The following is a 23,728-nucleotide window of genomic DNA, read 5'->3' as shown; positions in this document are numbered from 1 at the left end:
CAACAATCGACTTCTTCTCCATAACCGCTGGTCGGATTTCAACAAAATTTGGCTGGTAGCATCCTTATGGGCTACTAACTGAAAATTGTACAAATGATGGGGCTGACCCCCCAGGGGCCTGAGGGGCGGGGCCAAAAGGGGTCAATTTGGCTATTTCCATATAAACGACTTCTTCTCTGAAACCAAGCATGGGATAGCACCCATAATGCAATGGTAGCATCCTTATAGGGTGGGGATTCAAAATTGTACAAATGATGGGGCTGACCCCCCGGGGGCCTGAGGGGCGGGGTCAAATGGGGTCAATTTGGCTATTTCCATATAAACGACTTCTTCTCTGAAACTAAGCATGAGATAGCACTCATAATGCAATGGTAGTATCGTTATAGGGTAGGGATTAAAAATTGTACAAATGATGTGGCTGACCCCCCGGGGGCCTGAGGGGCGGGGTCAAAAGGGTTCAATTTGGCTATTTCCATATAAACGACTTCTTCTCTGAAACCAAGCATGGGATAGCACCCATAATGCAATGGTAGCATCCTTATAGGGTGGGGATTCAAAATTGTACAAATGATGGGGCAGACCCCCGGGGGCCTGAGGGGCGGGGTCAAATGGGGTCAATTTGGCTATTTCCATATAAACGACTTCTTCTCTGAAACTAAGCATGAGATAGCACTCATAATGCAATGGTAGTATCTTTATAGGTTGGGGATTCAAAATTGTACAAATGATGTGGCTGACCCCCCGGGGGCCTGAGGGGCGGGGTCAAAAGGGTTCAATTTGGCTATTTCCATATAAACGACTTCTTCTCTGAAACCAAGCATGGGATAGCACCCATAATGCAATGGTAGCATCCTTATAGGATGGGGATTCAAAATTGTACAAATGATGGGGCTGACCCCCGGGGGCCTGAGGGGCGGGGTCAAAAGGGGCCAATTTGGCTATTTCCATATAAACGACTTCTTCTCTGAAACTAAGCACGTTATAGCACCCATAATACAATGGTAGTATCCTTATAGTGTGGGAATTCAAAATTGTGCAAATGATAGGGCTGACCCCCCCCCCGGGGGCCTGAGGGGCGGGGTCAAAAGTGGTCAATTTCCATATAAATAATTTTTTCTCTGCAACTTAACATGGGATTACGCTCATAATGCAATGGTTACATCCTTATAGGGTTTGAATTCAAAATTTTGCAAATGATGGGGCTGACCCCCCCGGGGGCCTGAAGGGTGGGGTCAAAAGGGGTCAATTTAGCTATTTCCATATAAACGACTTCTTCTCTGCAACTAAGAATGGAAGAGCACTTATAATGCAATGGTAGCATCCTTATAGGGTTGGGATTTGAAATTGTACAAATGATAGGGCTGACCCCCGGGGCCTTAGACGGCAATAGATGCGAGGTCAAAAGGTCAATTAGGCTACTATTTTCATATAAATTACTTTGTGTCTGAACCTATGTATTGGATAGCATATTTGTATGGTATCAATAGCATCATTGTATGGTTGTGATTCAAAATTAAACTTTGGGAGTCAATTTTGCTTATTTTTCTAATTGTCTGAGTCTTGTGATAATTACTAACAAAAAACCAGGTGAGCGATACAGGCCCTCTGGGCCTCTTGTTTATGTTCTCAACAGCCCCCTACTATACCAGTATTTATGTTCTCTACAGCCCCCCTTGGTGACCCCCTACTGTACCAGTATTTTTGTTCTCTACAGCCCCCCTTGGTGACCCCCTACTGTACCAGTATTTATGTTCTCTACAGCCCCCTTTGGTGACCCCCTACTGTACCAGTATTTATGTTCTCTACAGCCCCCTTGGTGACCCCCTACTGTACCAGTATTTATGTTCTCTACAGTCCCCCTTGGTGACCCCCTACTATACCAGTATTTATGTTCTCTACAGCCCCCCCTTGGTGACCCCCTACTATACCATTATTTATGTTCTCAACAGCCCCCTACTATACCAGTATTTATGTTCTCTGCAGCCCCCTAGTGGCCCTCTACCCCTCCCCCCAACCCCCACCCCCCCACCCCCCCCTTGGTGACCCCCTACTTTACCAGTACAGTCAAAATTGCCTTAGCGACCTTCTGAATTCAGCGACCTTCTGTCTTAAACGACCTAAATTATTCCTTTCAGCGAAAATTACTATATAATCTATCTGTATTAAACGACCGTCTGTCTTATGCGATAAGCGACCATACTTTTAGGATCCAACGACACTCGATGTTCTGTATTTAATGACCCAAATCACACATGCATTTGTCTTCTATTCATATATAAAGCCAAGCCAGTTAACTATCCTGTAGGGCTTCCAACCCAGCCCCATTAAGGCAAGACAAAAGAGCTATCCATATGGCTTGGTTATATACACAAGGTGTTCACTTTGACATAAATTAGCACTTATTCATGCATGAAGTCTCTCGGCTTCGGTACCGATGGCCGAAGCCGTCTGCATGTCTGAGCTGGATATTGCAAAGAAATTGTGCTATTTATTCACGATGTTTGTGATAAAAATCAAGAATAATCACTTCCAAAACCAACTAAAATAATGATGAACAATGATTTACTCACATAAGAACGACATGAATGTAGAAATATGGTACTGAAAATGTATCAGTGTAGCTAAGCATGATGGCAGCCATTTTGGGAGATAGTAATAGAGGAGTCGGAAATAGCTGATTTCCGGATTTTTTTTAAATTTTTTTTTTTTTTCACACTATTTTTCCCCATTTTTTTATCTATAAAATAAATGAATAACTAAAAAATAAATAGAAAATTGAAAAATAAAAGTGCCTAAAATTAAATACATAATTAAAAGATGTATTAGATTATGTGATATATCATATATTTAATAATTTCCTATTATTTTGACTGTTTTTAGTACAACAAAACTGTCAAAACATGTCCCACAATATACATTGATACATGTATTTAATTGTTTCGAAAGGGGTGATTCAATTAAGAGACCAACTGTCATATGTGACCTATTTTTCAGTCTCCTTTGGAAGGTCTCTTAAAACAATTTTGACTGTATATGTATCTTACAGCCCCCAGGTGACCCCCATGGAATCACTAAAGACGACCTTATTCTTGGCCTTCGAGGCTGTCTAGCCGCTACTCCACAGTTTGGTCAATTCTGCTGTCCTCTGTTGTTGGAGAAAATTTCCTCGGATGTGACCAGCGCCAAAATTGACTCCTTTAGGACTTTGGTAAGTCTTCATGCTGTCATGTTGTTGTCATACCAAAGTGGTGGCACTCCTGATGACAGGGGCGAGGTGATATGTTGAATTAAATGTTTTGTCTATTTAATCATTATTGTCTGTGCAAATCCCCCAGGAACAAAAGTTTAAGGTCCAAATGGCCATGAGCTATCAGGCATAAACTTTTCTTTTAAAAAAACTTTTTCCCATAGAAAGTCATAAAGTCAGAAACTGTCTTAAAGTTATATTAAAAGGTTAAGGCACATGGGAGGAAGAATTTCTTGATTCAAGGTCAATGATCATTTGACCTTGAGTCAAGGTCAAAATAATCAAAGTCATGTGCTTATTCATAGAGTATATTGCTTTAAATTTTTCATTTCAGGAAGCAGCAGCCAAGGTGTATGGATCTAAATGTTTGCTGGAATATAAGACGTCTTTATTTAACTGTATCAAACGAGAGGTATGAGTCTTAGTGTTTACTGCAGTTACTTACACGTACAATATTTGTATTACACAACACAATTACAGTGTATTATGAGCAGCTTACTTCCATCAATAAAATTTGAAGACACATTAAGGCTCTTTTAAATAAAAAAACTAGACCAGGCCATTACAAAATATCAGGGATGAATGAGTTAATTTTCTAAGATGCTGAATCTTTCATGCTGTTATTTATTCTGAGCAGGTTTTCGGATCGGGGAATTCAGAACTTGAGACTGCGGCCCTGTCAGCATTGACAGCTGTATCGACTACATTTTCTCAGGATGTGAGTATTTTAAGATGTAGACAAATTATACACAGTAAAATATGGCTATAATGAACCTCTGGGGACTTACAAATTTCGTAGTTATAAACATAGTTTTTATACACATATTGCAAACATAAATTTACTTCGTTATGACCATAAATTCGCTGTAAGTGTGTTCGTTATAAACATGTTTTACCGTATGTAAGCTTAAGTGTTCATACTTTGCCAATAAGGTGTTCTTATGAGGTGTATCGACACATTTCCAAAATAGACATTCACCACCGGGTAGCAAATTCAAACATTTTTGACAGTATAGTCAGGTACAGACTGTACTGTAGGCCTGTGGTTTTTCTCTGGGTACTCCAGCTTTCCTCTACCTCCTAAGTCAAACATGTCCTTTAATGAACATTGATGTTGATAAGATGTAGATGTAAGACAAAAACACAAAAAAAACATACAAAAATGTTATAATGAAGGTGCTATTAACCTCCACTTTTTCTTTGTTTTCCAGACAATTATTACAGATAGCCAAACATGTGTTGAGGAGTTTGTGTCCGAAGTTTGGGATGGTAAAGTACTAATATCAATTATCAAAATTAATGATTAAACATACAAGAATGTTTTTATTAATTAAAAAATAGATTAACATTGATGTTGATTATTGAAATTAATAGCCTGGTAATTTGACTATTAAAATTAACAGGCACCAGTAATTAATTTGTTATTACAATTAACAGTTCAGTTGATCATTGGAGAAATATTGCTTTGTTTGTACATCAGGAAAGTGTTGAAATTTTAAACATAAAATGAATACTAGTCTGTTACACATAGGATAAGGCTGCTTTTTAATATTTTTTTTTTAAATTTTAAGTGATATTTCATTTCATTTTATTGTTGTAAATAGATATAAATCAAGAGTATTTTAAAAATAGAGGATCTTATATGAGTGGCTATGTGATATGAAATTTATCAAACGAGTTCAATAATTTGACATGCTAGGAGCATTTAGGGGAGTGGCATATCAGATTATTAAACGAGTCTGATAAATTTCATATCACATAGTCATGAGTGTAAGATTCTATTTATCACATGACTTTTAATAATAGAAATATAAGTAAAACTTAAAATTTCGTCTCTTTATAAAACAGAAAAAATCCAACTTGGATGTGACGTTTCCGTCTACTGAGACAATCAAGCGACGTCACATATAGATTATGATTTCGAAACTACCTGTGACATCACAATAGTGTTATTACACATGTGTCTTATGATATTTATGACATGACTGAATGACATGGTTGGACAGGCCAGTTATGTGATAAACACACTTTTAATTACATAATATAATTTTATCCATTACAGAATGTAGCCGTTACCTGGGGGATGATAACTTGCGCCTGATGGCCTCAACATGTCGGTTACTTTGTGCTGTGGCAGCAGGGTCAGAGGTCGCCTGTTCCAAAGTTCTGTCATTGGTAATACCTCGCCTTGTACAGATCTTCTACAGCCATCCACAGGTATTTCTTAAAATTTTCTTTAGGTGTGACCAAATATTTTTCTGTATCACCCATGTAAAACAGTACAGTAATATCTTGTCTTACTAGTTATGGGGTTTGGGAGACAGGGTCTCTTGTTTGGTGTCTTATGTTGGGTGCTTCAGTGATATAGCACTGTAAAACAAGCAAGAGTTCTGCTATCACATGGAGACACAACATAGATATACTGCAGTCTCCCAAAACATACAGAAATTCACACACACAGAATATTGCACACATATCTAGGAAATTACCTTTGTGAACAAAAATAATGAAACAAAAAAAGTTTTCAGAAGTTATATAAAATTTCTTATGGTGAATTTGTATTTTCTTACAGGCATTTGAGAGAAACACAGTCCTGAAATCAATACAGACGTTCCTTCAAGTCACTCGACAGTTCAACATAGATACAGGTAAATAATGCCAGCCTAGTTTTCTGTGTCTGACCAGTTAAGGACACATTATTTAATTTTTTGTTTACTGTATGTTAACCTTTGGTTTATGTTGTGTTGAGATAGGACACCTTCCTCTTCCTTGACATCTTTATTTTAACTGACTTACGAGATGACGTCACGTCAGACCATTAACTATGACGTCATAATCACAATGAGAATTCACGACAGTTTGATATGTTTTGTTTTCTTTACAGTTAAGAAGTTGTTGGCTGAGTTCCAGACGGCGTTGTATGCTGTGATAATGTGCGCCCTGTCCGAGTCTAGTGTCCAACTGTCTGCTACACAATGTCTTGACTCCTTCCTCCAGCTACCTTTAACATTGGAGGAATCTGACCGTCAGCTGTTGGCTAAAGTCCTAGTGGACAAAATATTTAAAGAAGAGGACAAGGAGGTTAGGTAAGTCTCACCACGAGGTTGACTCGTGTAAATGAAATTATTTTCGCATATTTTGCGGCCTGATTAGAATTCGCGAAAATAAATTGACACAAAAAAAGATTCAACTACAAGTGCTATAGAGTGTTTTATCTATAAATCGTGAAAATTTAATGACCATGAATACGTCGTTTTGCATGTCAACATCTAATTGCCCGAAAATAAGTCAGTTACATTATTCGATCTGTGGTGCAATTGGTATATTATTTCAATTCCAATCACCATCTTGAAATGACATTTTGACTTACTTCTCAGTTTTACCGTTGTGATTTGGCTGAAACTTGGGACCCTTAAATGGTTTGCAACACTTTTTGACGTTGAAATTCTTCATGATCCTAGGCTGCTGTATGCAATATGAGATTTGCGTGTATCAAAGTTAAAGATTGAGTACAATGTTTTCAAACTTTTTTTTCAGATCCAGTTATGTAACTGTCCTGTCCACTCTGGCAAAAACTGATGTATTAACAACGAAATCTGTCATATTGCCTGGTCTCCTCGAGAAATTGAGTGAGTTACATTTTTTACTTTTTCAGACTAGAATTTTAGTAAAAACATCCTAGAATCTTCAGTACTTTTTCCCACCCCTCAAATACTTTCTTTGCAGAATACAAGATGATAAAAATGAATAGATTTGTACCTCTAAAGTATATAATGGTTTAGAGAAAAATGTCCTAGAATCTTCGTTACATTATCCTACCCCTAAAATATTCCATTTTTTGCATGTTTAGCCCTGATGATCAAAGAAAAGTAAGTAGTGATGCATACCAATTGATTGTGGTGTCTTTTGGTCCTATTCTGTGTTCACATATTGCAGAGTTATCTCCCCTTATGGAGTTATCTGCAATTGTGGGTAGGTATTTAGAGTTATGACTTGGGCTTTTGAACATTTACAAAAAAATATCATGATTTCACAGTTGATATTTACCCTCAAGGGCAGACAACTCTGTGATATGAGTATCTTCAGTTCTGGTGTTTTTTCTTCCAGAACCAACAGAGACTGAAGTGACCTGTGCTCTACAGCATGAGAGGGTGTTCACAGCCCTGGCGGCCATTTCTGTATCACTAGACATCTTAAGTATGGTAGTCAAGGAGCTCGTCAACTATCTCTCTGCCTTGTCACGAAGTAAGTTCATTTGGATGTTTGGTTTTGTCTTATTAGTTTAACATCCTATTAACATTGAAGGTCATGTAAGGATGTGCCAGGTTTGTTGGTGGAGGAAAGTCAGAGAACCCACAGAAAAACCACCGACCAGCGTGTCAGACATGTCAGGGCATTTTAACCACTTGGACATTTGCAGAAGGGATAATCAATCCAATGTCAGATGGAAATATTATGGAAATATTGAGGTTTTGTTTTAATTATGGAACTTTTCAGTGGGTATAGATACCTCAGTGATATGCCAGGCATTTTTGAGTAACTAAACTAATTATAGAATAAGGATAAAAATAGCAATGTTACCAACTAGGTTTCAACTCTACACCATAGCATTAGGTATAATTTGTAAAAACATTAAATTCATGTTATGGTTTCGAAGTAGATGCAGCAACTCAATCACCCCCTGAAATTCAAAAATGGCCGGGCATCGTGATAATATAACTGGAATTTTATTCTTGTTGTGAAAACTTGAGAACAGAAGCTGTAACTGATTACAACAAAAGGAAATTTATGGTTCTCATTACAGAGTCTACCAATGAGGCAGATATAAAGTGTGTGGCCGGTTGTTTATCGGACATCTTCACTGCTGCTGTCTCTTGCCCAGACCTGCTCACCTTCCTCTATAGTCAAACCTTACCGGAACTCTTCAGTCTCCTTATCTCCATGGCAACCGATCCTAGTCATCACAACAGCTGTGTACACAATGAAGCCGTACTCTTGTTTCTGGCCGCCTGTGTGTACCAGGTGGTCTTATATCTAGATAAAAAGTAAGTCACCCATGACCAGGTATGTTAATTAAGCATTGGACCGCAATAAGTTGGTAATTATGGGAGTATGAATGCCAACTAAATGCAGTTGTGTTGATATTCGAACAGACATTTTCCGTGATCACTGGCTCGATATTTGTGACGTTACAATGATAATTACGTCAAAATAAGCAGATGGAAGTGGTGAACTGAGTTTGGTAAGGTTACTTAGTGTGGAAAATTAAAATGTAAATATCTTTGTTTGTCAATATTTGAAAATTATTCAAACCAATGACCTTGGTACCTAGTTGCCAAGAGACCTAATATTGGATCAGTATTATGGTAATAAATAAGACTACTACAGCGTATATATTAAGAATTTCCTTTAAAACTGTTAAAATGTAACGGAGTGCATGAATTTATATAAACATAATCACTGCCTGTGCCCGGGATCGTACTTGGAACCTCTGGATTATCAGTCTGATGCTCAACTGATTGAACTAAAGAGAAGTTTTATTTAACTAAGAGGTCAATTGTGGCTAGTATTAACCTGGGTAACAAAAAGACAATGTATTTGAATCAGGTCTAGCAAAGCGTATTCAATAATGATAAACATGTGTGTGCAACCCAAGATCTGAATTCTTATGATTTTAAAGGCCCTATAGAATTTCTGGAAATGTGTCGGTTTATCTTACATGACTGTTAATCCCATTGTCTATGGCCATAACAATGAAAAGTGTTTGTAGATTAATGATTGGGGCTCAATTGTTTTACAGGAAATTGACGGAGTTGTACAAAAATTTGACTCAAGTTTACCTACGTAATGCCACAGAATACCTTACATGTACAATGTCTACACAGTTTCAACCACTACAGGTACGTTGGGTATAAATCAGTATGACATGTTTATCTTGTATTTTCATGATGTATGCATACTGCAGTTATGCTGTAACCACACTGAAAAATTTGTAAGGGTGCTCTGCAACTGTCTGTGATTTAGCTGGAAGGGAGCATCCAGACCAGACTCTAGGATAATGAAAGAATCTAAGACTTCAGATTTGACGTAGCCAATCATAAATGATGTAGTTTTTTGTAATGTCGTAAGTCTAAACTTAAGACAGTTTTGGGCTTTGTCTGTTTCATGATCTTGAGGCCTCTCAAACTCTGAACCTCCAAACACTAGCCACATGCTGTATCGATTGAACTACCTAGTTATAATGATAAACCTAATCCAGTTCTGCTACAATACATAAAATATAACATTTTACATTAATACAAAACCAGTGATCGTTTATGTATGATATTATACAGTTGTTTCATGCCTTTTCAGTCAACAGTCAAAACTCTTTCCCGAGGTGCTGGGAACAACCCGATGAACTGTTTCTGGAGGCTGGAGGCCAAAGGAAACAGTTTATAGGGTTAGTCCCGACACCGAGGGAAATAGTTTTGACTGTTGACTGAAAAGGCATGGACAACTGTTTTATTACCTGAACCACAATCTTAAACTTATCACTGAGCTTCTGGTGAGATAGACTTTCGCCAAAAGAATACCAGTATTTGGGTTGATCCGGCGCACTGGTGTTTATGACGTCAACAATTAATTATGACGTCAACAATAAATGCATGCAAACGTTCTGCTCCGGTCAACAGTCAAACTATTGACTAGTCAATAGGTGAAATTACTTCATTTACATTTATATAGAGAGTCAGGTAACAATGTTACTTCATGATGACAATAATACAGATACCTGGTAGTGCATTGTCACCTTCATCAAAGGTCCAAGAAAGCATGTGTACCCAATGGTGGAAAACGTTTTACTACCAGATGTCTTCAAAATGTGGAAAAAATGTCATGTTTGGAATCTAAATCCTATCTTTGAATATTACAGTTATCTGCTCTTGGTTTTAGCAGGGCCGTTTTTGATTACAAGGTTTGACTGGTTGGACCAAGTTGTTCGTTTATGAATGAAAGACGGACCTGGTGATTTTATTTTGTTTTCAGACGAGCCTTGACAAAGCCCTCACAGGCCTGTATCAAAAACTGTAGGTCCGTCAGGTTTTATACAAGTAATAATGACTTTAACAAACGGTCGAACCGGTTGTTCCAAATAAACAAAAACGACCACATTGTTGTGACATTACAAATATGTTAAGAGTTTACGTAGGGTCTCATGTAAGTATTTTGTTTTGATCTCCTAGATTTCATCGCCATGGCAACAGACACAGTTGATGACACTTGTAACGCCAGTTATATGTTCCTGTCCCATGGAGGTAATTGTTACTTGTTTTCTGCTCACAGTATTTGATAATATTGCTACATAACTGTAACACCAATAGACAGCCATCTTGGATTTTAATAATTGAATATTGTTCCTGTTTTTTCTCAGGATCTCTCATAGATTTTGATATTTTGGTTTCCCTTTTTCCTGAGGACTTAAATCATTTTGAGATGAAAAGTATAATTTCAGACTTTCATTTTATATGAATCCATATTAATGTGCACTGTCTCCATGATATCAATTGTTATCACCTGGCCCGAAGGGCCGGTGAGCTTATGTCATGGCGCGGCGTCCGTCGTCCGTCGTCCGTCGGCGTCCGTCGGCGTCCGTCTGTCCGTCAACATTTCCTTTCAATCGCTACTAAGAGTTCTGCATGGATTGTAACCAAATTTGGCCACAAACATCCTTGGGGGAAGGGGAACAGAACTTGTTTAAATTTTGGCTCTGACCCCCCGGGGCAGGAGGGGCGGGGCCCAATAGGGGAAATAGAGGTAAATCATTTAAATCGCTACTTGTCCTAGAGTTCTGCATGGATTGTAACCAAAATTAGCCACAAACATCCTTGGGGGAAGGGGAACAAAACTTGTATAAAAATTTGGCTCTGACCCCTCGGGGGCAGGAGGGGCGGGGCCCAATAGGGGAAATAGAGGTAAATCCTTTAAATCGCTACTTGTCCTAGAGTTCTGCATGAATTGTAACCAAAATTAGCCACAAACATCCTTGGGGGAAGGGGAACAAAACTTGTATAAATTTTTGGCTCTGACCCCACGGGGGCAGGAGGGGTGGGGCCCAATAGGGGTAATAGAGGTAAATCCTTCAAATCGCTACTAGTCATAGAGTTCTACATGAATTGTAACCAAATTTGGCCACAAACATCCTTGGGGGAAGGGGAACAGAACTTGTATAAATTTTGGCTCTGTTCCCCAAGGGGCAGGAGGGGCGGGGCCCAATAGGGGTAATAGAGGTAAATCCTTTAAATAGCTACTAGTCATAGAGTTCTGAATGGAATGTAACCATATTTGGCCACACAAACATCCTTTTGGGAAGGGGAACAGAACTTTTATAAATTTTGGCTCTGACCCCCCGGGGGCAGGAGGGGCGGGGCCCAAAAGGGGAAATAGAGGTAAATCCTTTAAATCGCTACTAGTCATAGAGTTCTTCATGATTTGTAACCAAATTTGGCCACAAAACATCCTTGGGGGAGGGGGAACAGAACTTGTATAAATTTTGGCTCTGACCCCACTTAGGGGCAGGAAATGCATGGGCCCAATATTAAAAGTGGTAAAGGTATAATTATAGCTTTAAATCTGTTATATGAATCCATTTAGAGTTGCAAAAGAATGGATGGCACTTTTTTGGCCACAAACATCTTGGGGGAAGGGTAGAGTTTTCAGAGATTTTTGTGATCGAATTTAGACTAAAATTTTCTTTCAATGTGGGTATGAAGATCCTTGGGGCCTAGGGTTTTATTCAAAAAGGTAGGGGTACATTGAAAAATACTGAATAAAATGTGAGTCACTTTCTCTGCAATTATTTTTTAAATGGAAAAAAATTTTACTGAATAAAAATATCGTTAAAATTACCTTGAATTCCTGGGCCTATTACGAAATTGTTTCCCAAGGGGATATGAATTTTGTATCCGAGGGGTCGTGGCCAGGGCCCTGGCTGTAACCACGCTGAAAAATTTTGTAAGGGTGCTCTGCAACTGTCTGTGATTTAGCTTGAAAGGAGCACCCAGACCAGATTCTAGGATAATGAAAGAATCTTAGACTTCAGTTTGATTTAGCCAATCATAAATGATGTAGTTTTTTGTAAGGTCGTCTTTGATTGGCTAAGTTTAAAGTCAAGACAGTTTTGGACTTTTGTCTGTTCATGATCCCTGAGGCCCTCAAACTCTGAAACGCCAAACAAACACTCGCCACATGCTCTACCGATTGAATTAAACCTGTTTCATAATGATAAATAACCTAGTATAGTTTTCTGCTACAATACATAAAATATAACATTTTATACATTAAAACAAAACCAATGACAGTTTATGTTTGACAGTATACAGTTGTTTCATGCCTTTTCAGTCAAAACTCTTTCCCGAGGTGCTGGGACCAACCTGATGAACTGTTTTCCGAGGCCGGAGGCAAAGGAAACAGTTATAAGGGTTGGTCCTGACACCAAGGGAAAGAGTTTTGACTGTTGGCTGAAAAGGCATGGACAACTGTTTTATTACCTGAACCACAATCTTAAACTTATCACTGAGCCTCTGGTAAGATAGACTTTCGCTGAAAGAATACCGTTATTTGGGTCGATCCAACGCACCAGTGTTTATGATGTCAACAATTAATTATGACGTCAACAATAAACGCATGCAAACGTTCCGTCCCAGTCAACAGTCAAACTATTGACTAGTCAATATGAGAAATTATTTCATTTACATTTATATAGAGAGTCAGGTAACAATGTTACTTCATGATGACATATACAGATACCTGGTAGTGCATTGTCACCTTCATCAAATGTCCAAGAAAGCATGTGTACCCAATGGTGGAAAACGTTTTACTACCAGATGTCTTCAAAATGTGGAAAAAATGTCCTGTTTGGAATCTAAATCCTATCATTGAATATTACAGTTATCTGCTCTTGGTTTTAGCAGGGCCGTTTTTGATTACATGGTTTGACTGGTTGGACCAAGTTGTTCGTTTATGAATAACAGACGGACCTGGTGATTTTATTTTGTTTTCAGACGAGCCTTGACAAAGCCCTCACAGGCCTGTATCAAAAAACTGCAGGTCCGTCAGGATTTTATACAAGTAATAATGACTTTAACAAACGGTCGAACCGGTTGTTCCAAATAAACAAAAACGGCCACATTGTTGTGACATTACAAATATGTTAAGAGTTTACGTAGGGTCTCATGTAAGTCCTGATTTTGTTTTGATCTCCTAGATTTCATCGCCTATGGCAACAGACACAAATTGATGACACTTGTAACTGCCAGTTATATGTTCCTGTCCCAATGGAGGTAATTGTTACTTGTTTTCTGTCTCACAGTATTTGATAATATTACTACATAACTGTTAACACCAATAGACAGCCATCTTGGATTTTAATAATTGAATATTGTCCTGTTTTTTCTCAGGATCTCTCATAGTATTTTTGATATTTTGGTTTTCCCTTTTTCCTTGTCTTAGGACTTATAATTTCAGAAATCATTTGACCATCCCATGTAGATGAAAAGTTTGTATAATTTCAGAAGGTTTCATATTTATTTCATGAATTCCATTGTCTGTGTGGGATTGTAATGTATTGGGTAGGCTGTTTTGTAAGTTGCCTGTGTGATTGTCTGAATGTATTGGGAGGCTGTTTTGTAAGTTGCCTGTGTGATTGTCTGAATGTATTGGGAGGATGTTTTGTAAGTTGCCTGTGTGATTGTCTGAATGTATTGGGAGGCTGTTTTGTAAGTTGCCTGTGTGATTGTCTGAATGTATTGGGAGGCTGTTTTGTAAGTTGCCTGTGTGATTGTCTGAATGTATTGGGAGGCTGTTTTGTAAGTTGCCTGTGTGATTGTCTGAATGTATTGGGAGGCTGTGTTTTGTAAGTTGCCTGTATGATTGTCTGAATGTATTGGGAGGCTGTTTTGTAAGTTGCCTGTGTGATTGTCTGAATGTATTGGGAGGCTGTTTTGTAAGTTGCCTGTGTGATTGTCTGAATGTATTGGGAGGCTGTTTTGTAAGTTGCCTGTGTGATTGTCTGAATGTATTGGGAGGCTGTTTTGTAAGTTGCCTGTGTGATTGTCTGAATGTATTGGGAGGCTGTTTTGTAAGTTGCCTGTGTGATTGTCTGAATGTATTGGGAGGCTGTTTTGTAAGTTGCCTGTGTGATTGTCTGAATGTATTGGGAGGCTGTTTTGTAAGTTGCCTGTGTGATTGTCTGAATGTATTGGGAGGCTGTTTTGTAAGTTGCCTGTGTGATTGTCTGAATGTATTGGGAGGCTGTTTTGTAAGTTGCCTGTGTGATTGTCTGAATGTATTGGGAGGCTGTTTTGTAAGTTGCCTGTGTGATTGTCTGAATGTATTGGGAGGCTGTTTTGTAAGTTGCCTGTGTGTATTGTCTGAATGTATTGGGAGGCTGTTTTGTAAGTTGCTGTGTGATTGTCTGAATGTATTGGGAGGCTGTTTTGTAAGTTGCCTGTGTGATTGTCTGAATGTATTGGGAGGCTGTTTTGTAAGTTGCCTGTGTGATTGTCTGAATGTATTGGGAGGCTGTTTTGTAAGTTGCCCTGTGTGATTGTCTGAATGTATTGGGAGGCTGTTTTGTAAGTTGCCTGTGTGATTGTCTGAATGTATTGGGAGGCTGTTTTGTAAGTTGCCTGTGTGATTGTCTGAATGTATTGGGAGGCTGTTTTGTAAGTTGCCTGTGTGATTGTCTGAATGTATTGGGAGGCTGTTTTGTAAGTTGGCCTGTGTGATTGTCTGAATGTATTGGGAGGCTGTTTTGTAAGTTGCCTGTGATTGTCTGAATGTATTGGGAGCTGTTTTGTAGTTGGTGTGATTGTCTGAAATGTATTGGGGCTGTTTTGTAAGTTGGCCTGTGTGATTGTCTGAATGTATTGGGAAGTTGCTGTTTGATTGTCTGTTGTATTGGAGGCTGTAAGTTGTGTGATTGTCTGAATGTATTGGGAGGCTGTTTTGTAAGTTGCCTGTGTGTGATTGTCTGAATGTATTGGGAGGCTGTTTTTTGTAAGTTGCCTGTGTGATTGTCTGAATGTATTGGGAGGCTGTTTTGTAAGTTGCCTGTGTGATTGTCTGAATGTATTGGGGAGGCTGTTTTGTAAGTTGGCCTGTGTGATTGTCTGAATGTATTGGGAGGCTGTTTTGTAAGTTGCCTGTGTGATTGTCTGAATGTATTGGGAGGCTGTTTTGTAAGTTGCCTGTGTGATTGTCTGAATGTATTGGGGAGGCTGTTTTGTAAGTTGCCTGTGTGATTGTCTGAATGTATTGGGAGGCTGTTTTGTAAGTTGCCTGTGTGATTGTCTGAATGTATTGGGAGGCTGTTTTGTAAGTTGCCTGTTGTGATTGTCTGAATCTGAATGTATTTGGTGATTGGCTGTTTTGTAAGTTGCCTGTGTGATTGTCTGAATGTATTGGGAGGCTGTTTTGTAAGTTGCCTGTGTGATTGTCTGAATGTATTGGGAGGCTGTTTTGTAAGTTGCCTGTGTGATTGTCTGAATGTATTGGGAGGCTGTTTTGTAAGTTGCCTGTGTGATTGTCTGAATGTATTGGGAGGCTGTTTTGTAAGTTGCCTGTGTGATTGTCTGAATGTATTGGGAGGCTGTTTTGTAAGTTGCCTGTGTGATTGTCTGAATGTATTGGGAGGTTGTTTTTGTAAGGCCTGTGTGATTGTCTGAATGTATTTGGGAGTGTTTTGTAAGTTGCCTGTGTGATTGTCTGAATGTATTGGGAGGCTGTTGCATATGTGTTAAGTCGCCAGCGCCCAGGGCGTTTAGAAAATTGAAAAAATAAAAAGATGCTTACTATGACGAAATTATTGCTAAAGCAAAGTGCAAACCTATACAGTTTTGATAGTTTAAGTCTTTATTTACAACAGGACAATTGAAGTTGAGGAATCAAAAGGGGGAGGGGCGCTAATAGGGACATGGGCGCTTATTGGATCGAATACTGTATCTCTTTTTGTGATTTTTTGGAATTCAAAAATTATGTAAAAAAATCTAAATTATTGATAAGAGCCTTTATTGAGTTCTGTAATGCATCAGGAACAACCTAAGTCAAGGATGTGATTCCTACCCTTTTCTTCAGATTTACGCAAAAGAATATTGAAGAGAAACAATTTCTGTCAGATGTGATCTGAAACATCAAAAATAATCTTTTATAAACATCAGTGGAGAGTTTCGTTTTATGAGTCGAGAGATTACCTCCCTTTGCTGATAGGATCAATCGCATCCTGGTAGGTCCAGTTCAACTAATCGTATAGCACTAAAATCAGATGTTCCTAATACGCCTCTCAATGATTTTATTTTTCCAGAAGCACATCTTTTGAAAAATTTTGCTATGTTTATCCATTTCCAGGCGAAAGTCTTTCCCAGTTCCTCCAGACCACGTGTGATAAGATATATAAAATTCTGGAAGATGCGGAAGATAGCACAAAAACGGCACTTAATCTGTTAATCTGGATCACCAAAGCTCTTGCTATGAGGGGTCATAGTAAAGCAAAGGAACTAATGAACAAGGTAATCATTCATAGTCATAGAGATATTTAGAATGAAAGGATATGGGCCATGTTTGAATTAAAAACGATATTTTGAGCATGTTTAAATCATATTGATGTCTCTCTAGTATACACTATAAATTCATCTGCTGTTACTGTCAACTTATTTTTGTGGCAACTGAATTTGGAATTATCATGCCAAACTACTTTTTCATGCCAAGTTTATTTTGTGATTTGAAACATTTTTGTGGCAATATTTTGGTAATTTCCTAAACCTGTCCTCATTTGCTTTGCACAAAAATTTCACTGCATGAAATCAATTCAATTTAAAGTTTATTACCGATAATAACCTGTATTTTATTTATATGTTTGTATCTCTGACAGCTCTCTAGCCTACTGGAGGACACAAGTCTAGGAGAACAGGCTGCCACAGGTTTTGCGATCATTTTAGGTGATTTTCCTGACATATTCTCTAAAGCCAACGGATCTCACATACAAATGATGTATAAGCAGAGGGTGTTTGTGGAAAACTTACGGAAACTTCAAGAAGGATTTCAGGGTTCCTCTCCTGGTAAGTATCTGTTGCATAAATAGGTGAACGCTTTAAAGGCCCATTACCTTTCCGGAGCAAAATATAAAGGTTTCTTAAGAAACATTAATAACATCAGAAAATGCATACCGATGACCTAAAATAAGGTTACGACACCAAACTTATGCAAGATTTCCTGATTAACATATGAAAACAGTGGAGAATCAATTCGCTGTTTTGCCGTCTGGCGCAGTGATAGTCAACTACCGCGCGGTATTTAGGACGACGGCGGGAAGCATAATACGACCCGCTTTATGAAAATAAACATTTTGTTTATTCTAATCAAATCGTTCAGAAGGTGATGATAAATGTAGTATCAACGGTAAGTTAATAATTTTTAGCGACTCTACAAAATTATAGATCTTATTTTACATTCCCATTTTAAAAATTAAATCCGTTTCGGAAAGGTAGTGGGCCTTTAAAGCATTCTCAAAACCCTAGTGGTTAACACAAATGAACTATGCCTTTTGGTGGAAAAACGACTGAGCACAGGCCTACAGGGACTTTCTTTGAAAATTTCAAATGTACAGCATCCTGTTTCAAAGCAAATACGGTGTACCATTATTTGACCAACCAATTTCTTTTGATGTGCATCAAAGGACTACTTTGCCCTATCTCATCTTATACACAAACTTCTGCCACAGAGCCTTACTATGACATTGTCCCTAGGTGGATATAACGACAGTGATAATAACCATAGTAACCTATGGATATTGAGGATGGCTTGAAATCGTCTGCAATAAAGGTTTCAAGAGAAGAGTTTTGAGATCAGAAAACAACATGATTTAAGTATGACTAGTCCCACATTCTGGCAATTATGACGTCACAAAATCAGGTCAAAATATAGGACATCACAATCACTGGAAGGTATGACCAATCAATGGTATCCTACCAACGACAATTTAGGTATCTTGAAACCATCTATTGACTTATAATTATGGTTTGTTCCATGCCTACCAGTATTAAATGTTAACAGTGTACCCTTCTTCTGAATAAAAATGAGTCCCAGATACTAGATATTCCAGCTGTAGCATGATTTGATGCAGAGCTACAAATGAATGAATTTGACTTTCACTGGAATGAAATAAAATTTATATATCTTTTTATTTATCTCCAGGTACAAAGAAGAACTACCTGATTTGTCTGTCCCACATGCTGAATGCCCTGCCAAGACAAGTGTTCCTAAGTGAGCTACCTCCAGTAAGTATCATGTATAAGAATTGGCAATCTTTGGTTTCACTTTCTCAAGAATTCAATTATCATCCGGACCAAACAGATCTAGAGTTAGGCAATTATTATCCAGACCAAACAGAGTTAGGCAATTCTTACCTAGACCAATCAGAGTTAGGCAATTGCTACCGACACCAATCAGAGTTAGGCAATTATCACCAAGACCAATCAGAGTTAGGCAATTATTACCAAGACCAATCAGAGTTAGGCAATTATTACCAAGACCAATCAGAGTTAGGCAATTATTACCAAGACCAATCAGAGTTAGGCAATTATTTCCCAGACCAATCAGAGTTAGGCAATTCTTACCCAGACCAATCAGAGTTAGGCAATTGCTACCGACACCAATCAGAGTTAGGCAATTATTACCAAGACCAATCAGAGTTAAGCATTTGTTACCCAGATCTTCAGAGTTTGGCCATTACTACCTACACCAATCAGAGCTAGGCAATTATTACCAAGACCAATCAGAGCTAGGCAATTATTACCAAGACCAATCAGAGTTAGGCAATTATTACCAAGACCAATCAGAGCTAGGCAATTATTACCTACACCAATCAGAGCTAGGCAATTATTACCAAGACCAATCAGAGCTAGGCAATTATTACCAAGACCAATCAGAGTTAGGCAATTATTTCCCAGACCAATCAAAGTTAGGCAATTATTACCAAGACCAATCAGAGTTAGGCAATTATTTCCCAGACCAATCAGAGTTAGGCAATTCTTACCCAGACCAATCAGAGTTAGGCAATTGCTACCGACACCAATCAGAGTTAGGCAATTATTACCAAAACCAATCAGAGTTAAGCAATTGTTACCCAGATCTTCAGAGTTTGGCCATTATTACCTACACCAATCAGAGCTAAGCAATTATTACCAAGACCAATCAGAGTTAGGCAATTATTACCAAGACCAATCAGAGCTAGGCAATTATTTCCCAGACCAATCAGAGTTAGGCAATTCTTACCCAGACCAATCAGAGCTAGGCAATTATTACCAAGACCAATCAGAGTTAGGCAATTGTTACTGCCACCAATCAGAGTTAGGAAATTATTACAGAGACCAGACAGAGTTAGGCAATTGTTAACCAGACCAAATAGAGATAGGCAGATAATATTCAGACCAATCAGAGTTAGGCAGTTACTTTACTTTTTTACTTTTTTACAGTTGATAATAAGCAATAAGTATAACGAGATAACTATGCAGAAAAGTTTGGGAAGTTCGGACACCTTTCATTCTGAAGAGGCCCAGTAACGATTACATAAAATCCATTTAACGTAAGCTGTGCCTTTGACCTCAGTTGAAATCTTTCCTTCTATGATGACCTGCCCCTTGCTCTGTTTTAGAGTTCATTAAGTAATGAATTTTATGGATTTAATTAACTATTACTTTTCCTTCTACAGCTATTCCCGTTACTGGTGCACTCCTTGCAGTCTGATGACCTTGACCTTCAGTTGTCCACCACGACGATACTATGTGACCTTACCCATGATGCACCAGATCTGATATCTAAACATGTGGACACACTTTTACCACATTTACTCCAGCTGTGTACACAACCTTCGTCAATGGTAAGACTGACAACATTAACTCATTAACCCCTGAAATTTCACAATGGACTGGTCTAGTCTTTGATGCAGAAGAGTCTAAATGTGCCTTTAGGTTTGAATGTGATGATTTAAAACTTGACAATTCTTAATTTTCAAAATGTTAAAAACCCTTATTCTTTTTTATGTAACTGTTCTTTAATAATAGAAATATTTGCTTGTTAACTCATACACCCCTGCAGATTCATAATGAACTCTTCCATCCTTTGAAATTAGAAGGGTTCAAATGTCTTCAGGGGTGAATGATTTAGAAATCGAAAGTACATGTTTATGTGCCCGTAATTTGGCAAAATTATTGCTTAAGAAGTGAATTGTCTTTTGCTTCAGCTTGGTTTCACCTCAAATCACCATAACATCAAACTCTCATAAACTTTATAAAAAAGCAGGAAAAATAATAGAAAAAAAAAAACGATAATAAGAAGTTCCGTAAAAGACTGCCATACAGAAGCCATTATTTCTATACACATTATATTTCTGCAGTTCCTTATTGATACATTCATATTATAAAGTTGAAGCCTTTGTCAAAGTTTCATTATTCAATCTTAACATGAAAAATCGGAATTGAACAATTAGAACTATTATATCTGCAATTCCTTATTATTATTTATTAACTATATTATGAAATTGAAGCCATTTATGACAGATTCACTTTCCTCTATTTACATAGAAAATCCGAATAGAAGCTCTACGATTGGTAAGTGCCCTATCTGCCTTGCCTGACCATTTGCTGTTGCGACATAAAGCTAAAGTTGTGCGACGACTGGAGAAAGTCCTTGACGATAAGAAAAGACTGGTTAGGAAGGAGGCTGTTACTGCTCGCTCACAGTGGTAATTATTTCTACTGTAAACGGAAACCAAATTATTTCCGTGGTGACTAAATTTTGAGTTTTTATACCAGATTTTTTTTTTTACAGCCAATTAAGTTTGAGATTTAGACATTATATTTAGATTTATTAGCAGGAGGAAATAAGTTTATTTCTGGGTGTTTTTTTTATATGACTTCTATAGCATAGAATGTGAAGTCTTACAGATGAAGAACTTCTTATTAAACAGTTTGTTTTTTATTTCAGGTTTTTGATCGGAGAACCAAGTTGATGAACGATCCATTGCTTGACTAACGCACCTCTCCTACACAATTATCTTTGACAGACGTGTACAAGTATAAATATTCAGACCGTAGAAAACGTCATGTACACGTGGTAATGTACCTGAACATGGTTGGAAATGTGTCTGCTGTTTTAATAGAGATGTTTCCAGGCTAGTGTAAGAATGTAGTATATTGCTTTTTAGCCCACCATCAACAGATGGTGGGCTATTCAAATCGCTTTTTGTCCGTGGTCCGTCGTCCGTCCGTCCGTCCGTTAACAATTCTTGTTACCGCTATTTCTCAGAAAGTACAGAAGGGATGTTTCTAAAATTTCATATGTAGATTCCCCTAGTGCCCTAGTTGTGCATATTGTATTTTGGGACCAATTGGTCAACAAAATGGCCGCCAGGAAGCCATCTTGGATTTTGATAGTTTAAGTTTGTTACCGCTATTTCTCAGAATGTACTGAAGGGATCTTTCTCAAATTTCACATGTAAGTTCCCCTAGGGGCCTAGTTGTGCATATTGCATTTTGGGACCAATCGGTTAACAAGATGGCCGCCAGGCAGCCATCTTGGATTTTGATAGTTTAAAGTTTGTTACCGCTATTTCTCAGAATGTACTGAAGGGATCTTTCTCAAATTTCACATGTAAGTTCCCCTAGGGGCCTAGTTGTGCATATTGCATTTTGGGACCAATCGGTTAACAAGATGGCCGACAGGCCGCCATCTTGGATTTTGATAGTTTAAAGTTTGTTACCGCTATTTCTCAAAAAGTACCAAAAGAATTTTTCTCAAATTTCATGTACAGGTTCCTTAGGTCCCTAGTTGTGCATATTGCATTTTAGGATCGATCGGTGAACAAGATGGCCGACAGGTATCTTGGATTTTGATAATTGAAGTTTGTTACTGTTATATATTTCAGAAAGCAGTCAATTGATCTTTCTCAAATTTCATGTGTAGTAATATGTAGTAAAAGCTTGAAAAGCAGAGAAAAGATCCCTCTTTCCTTTGTCAGACAAAGATCGTTCTTAGGTGGGCGCCAAGATCCCTCTGGGATCTCTTGTTAACTGTTGTATGTTAAAATACGGTCTATATAACCATATCACCGCCCCGGTGTTACGCTAGTGTAAACAGAATTCAAATGTCCATATCTTGAAGTATAATATTGATACTCACATCGAAATCGTTATATATTCTTGCCCCGCAGATTCTTATATTTTCATTTTCACTGCAGCTCCGCTTTGTAACCCTACCAAATGCAGTCAGCATTCTGTATAACAAGACTGCCATGTTTTTATTATGACGTCATTCTAATTGTCGTGAATAAACTTGTTGGAAATCACCGGAAATGGCTATGCCGTCCTTGACAATAATTGCATAGATTTAAGGAGAAAATTGTAAGAAATCGCTATCATATGTAATACTCTGCAAATTACTGCTTTCAGTTTGCAATAATGGAAGGATAGATGCCGACTGGCTAGCGCGCTTCAGTATCCAGTCGGCATTCATAGTCCCATAACTGTCAACTGAGAGAAGTTCATTGGTGCATGGTGAGATAAAAATAAATGCTATATCTATATACGAAATTGTTCAGGATTTATTGTTGTTGAGTTTGTACTCAGTAAACACTATTGTAAACTATCATTTGTAAGTTAAATAAGCTAGTAAAATGTTTATATAATTATATTACAACTCATTTATGTTGTATTTTCAATTTTAAAAATCAATAAAATCCTAGAGCAATGAAGTTCTTCTTGTGTTTATTGTGTATTGTTAACAGTCTGGGTCATTTAAGGCTGTGTCAGGTTTATATGATGGAGAAAAGCCGGAGAACCTGGAGAAAAACCACTGACCTACAGTCATTTCCTGGCAACTGCCCTATTTAGAATTCAAACTTGTGAGGTGGAGGGCTTGCAGTAATATCATTTAACTTGGGACATCTTGACCACTCAGTCACCGTAGCCTTACATGATTTTATGTTGATGTACTTAAAACCAACTTATTTCTAGATGATGTAAATATCAAATCAAAATTTCTGTGTATTACACAAGGGTACAGCCGATGGGAAGCAAATTAAGACATTATCAACAAGTCTGTAAAATAAATTCCAGGTAATCAACACTGGCAGCTTGCCAGCATCTGTTCTTATCATGACAGTAATTTTATTGAAAAAAAAATATATACACATAGACATATAAACTTGAATGACCTAGGTAAGTGGGGCCTCTCAGAGGTCAGTCTGAATGGGAGAAGACCTGGTCCGATATCAAACAGTGTCAGCGAGTTCCACCTTTTGATATAGCACTGTGCTCTGGCCCTACACCAGACATCTATCTGTCATAATGACAGAGTATCTCGGGGCTAGCTGTAAGGGTACTTCACCTATTAAATTGTTTTAATCATGTTTACCTCAATCAACTTGAAATATCTTACACTACCTACTGA

At 38.0% G+C, this 23,728-nt stretch overlaps 1 protein-coding gene across 1 annotated transcript in view; it reads left to right on the top strand.

The window, feature by feature from the left end:
- Nucleotides 1-23,047, top strand: part of LOC138334630 (MMS19 nucleotide excision repair protein homolog) — a 30,538-nt gene extending 7,491 nt beyond the window's left edge. The window contains exons 8-26 of the mRNA XM_069283268.1: nucleotides 3,047-3,208; nucleotides 3,582-3,659; nucleotides 3,885-3,965; nucleotides 4,459-4,516; nucleotides 5,310-5,464; nucleotides 5,820-5,895; nucleotides 6,132-6,333; nucleotides 6,785-6,876; nucleotides 7,355-7,492; nucleotides 8,052-8,292; nucleotides 9,048-9,147; nucleotides 10,471-10,542; nucleotides 13,288-13,354; nucleotides 16,631-16,791; nucleotides 17,154-17,340; nucleotides 18,476-18,558; nucleotides 19,992-20,159; nucleotides 20,863-21,023; nucleotides 21,266-23,047. Coding sequence (XP_069139369.1) covers nucleotides 3,047-3,208; nucleotides 3,582-3,659; nucleotides 3,885-3,965; nucleotides 4,459-4,516; nucleotides 5,310-5,464; nucleotides 5,820-5,895; nucleotides 6,132-6,333; nucleotides 6,785-6,876; nucleotides 7,355-7,492; nucleotides 8,052-8,292; nucleotides 9,048-9,147; nucleotides 10,471-10,542; nucleotides 13,288-13,354; nucleotides 16,631-16,791; nucleotides 17,154-17,340; nucleotides 18,476-18,558; nucleotides 19,992-20,159; nucleotides 20,863-21,023; nucleotides 21,266-21,290 — 2,307 coding nt within the window. The 3' untranslated portion in view covers nucleotides 21,291-23,047. The remainder of the gene's footprint in view (nucleotides 1-3,046; nucleotides 3,209-3,581; nucleotides 3,660-3,884; nucleotides 3,966-4,458; nucleotides 4,517-5,309; nucleotides 5,465-5,819; nucleotides 5,896-6,131; nucleotides 6,334-6,784; nucleotides 6,877-7,354; nucleotides 7,493-8,051; nucleotides 8,293-9,047; nucleotides 9,148-10,470; nucleotides 10,543-13,287; nucleotides 13,355-16,630; nucleotides 16,792-17,153; nucleotides 17,341-18,475; nucleotides 18,559-19,991; nucleotides 20,160-20,862; nucleotides 21,024-21,265) is intronic.
- Nucleotides 23,048-23,728: the final 681 nt, after the last annotated feature.

The sequence above is a fragment of the Argopecten irradians genome, chromosome 11 (genome assembly GCF_041381155.1).
Source record: "Argopecten irradians isolate NY chromosome 11, Ai_NY, whole genome shotgun sequence".
NCBI lineage: Eukaryota > Metazoa > Mollusca > Bivalvia > Pectinida > Pectinidae > Argopecten > Argopecten irradians.
Note: the sequence above shows the minus strand (reverse complement) of the source record. Positions and strands in the feature narration are given on the sequence as shown.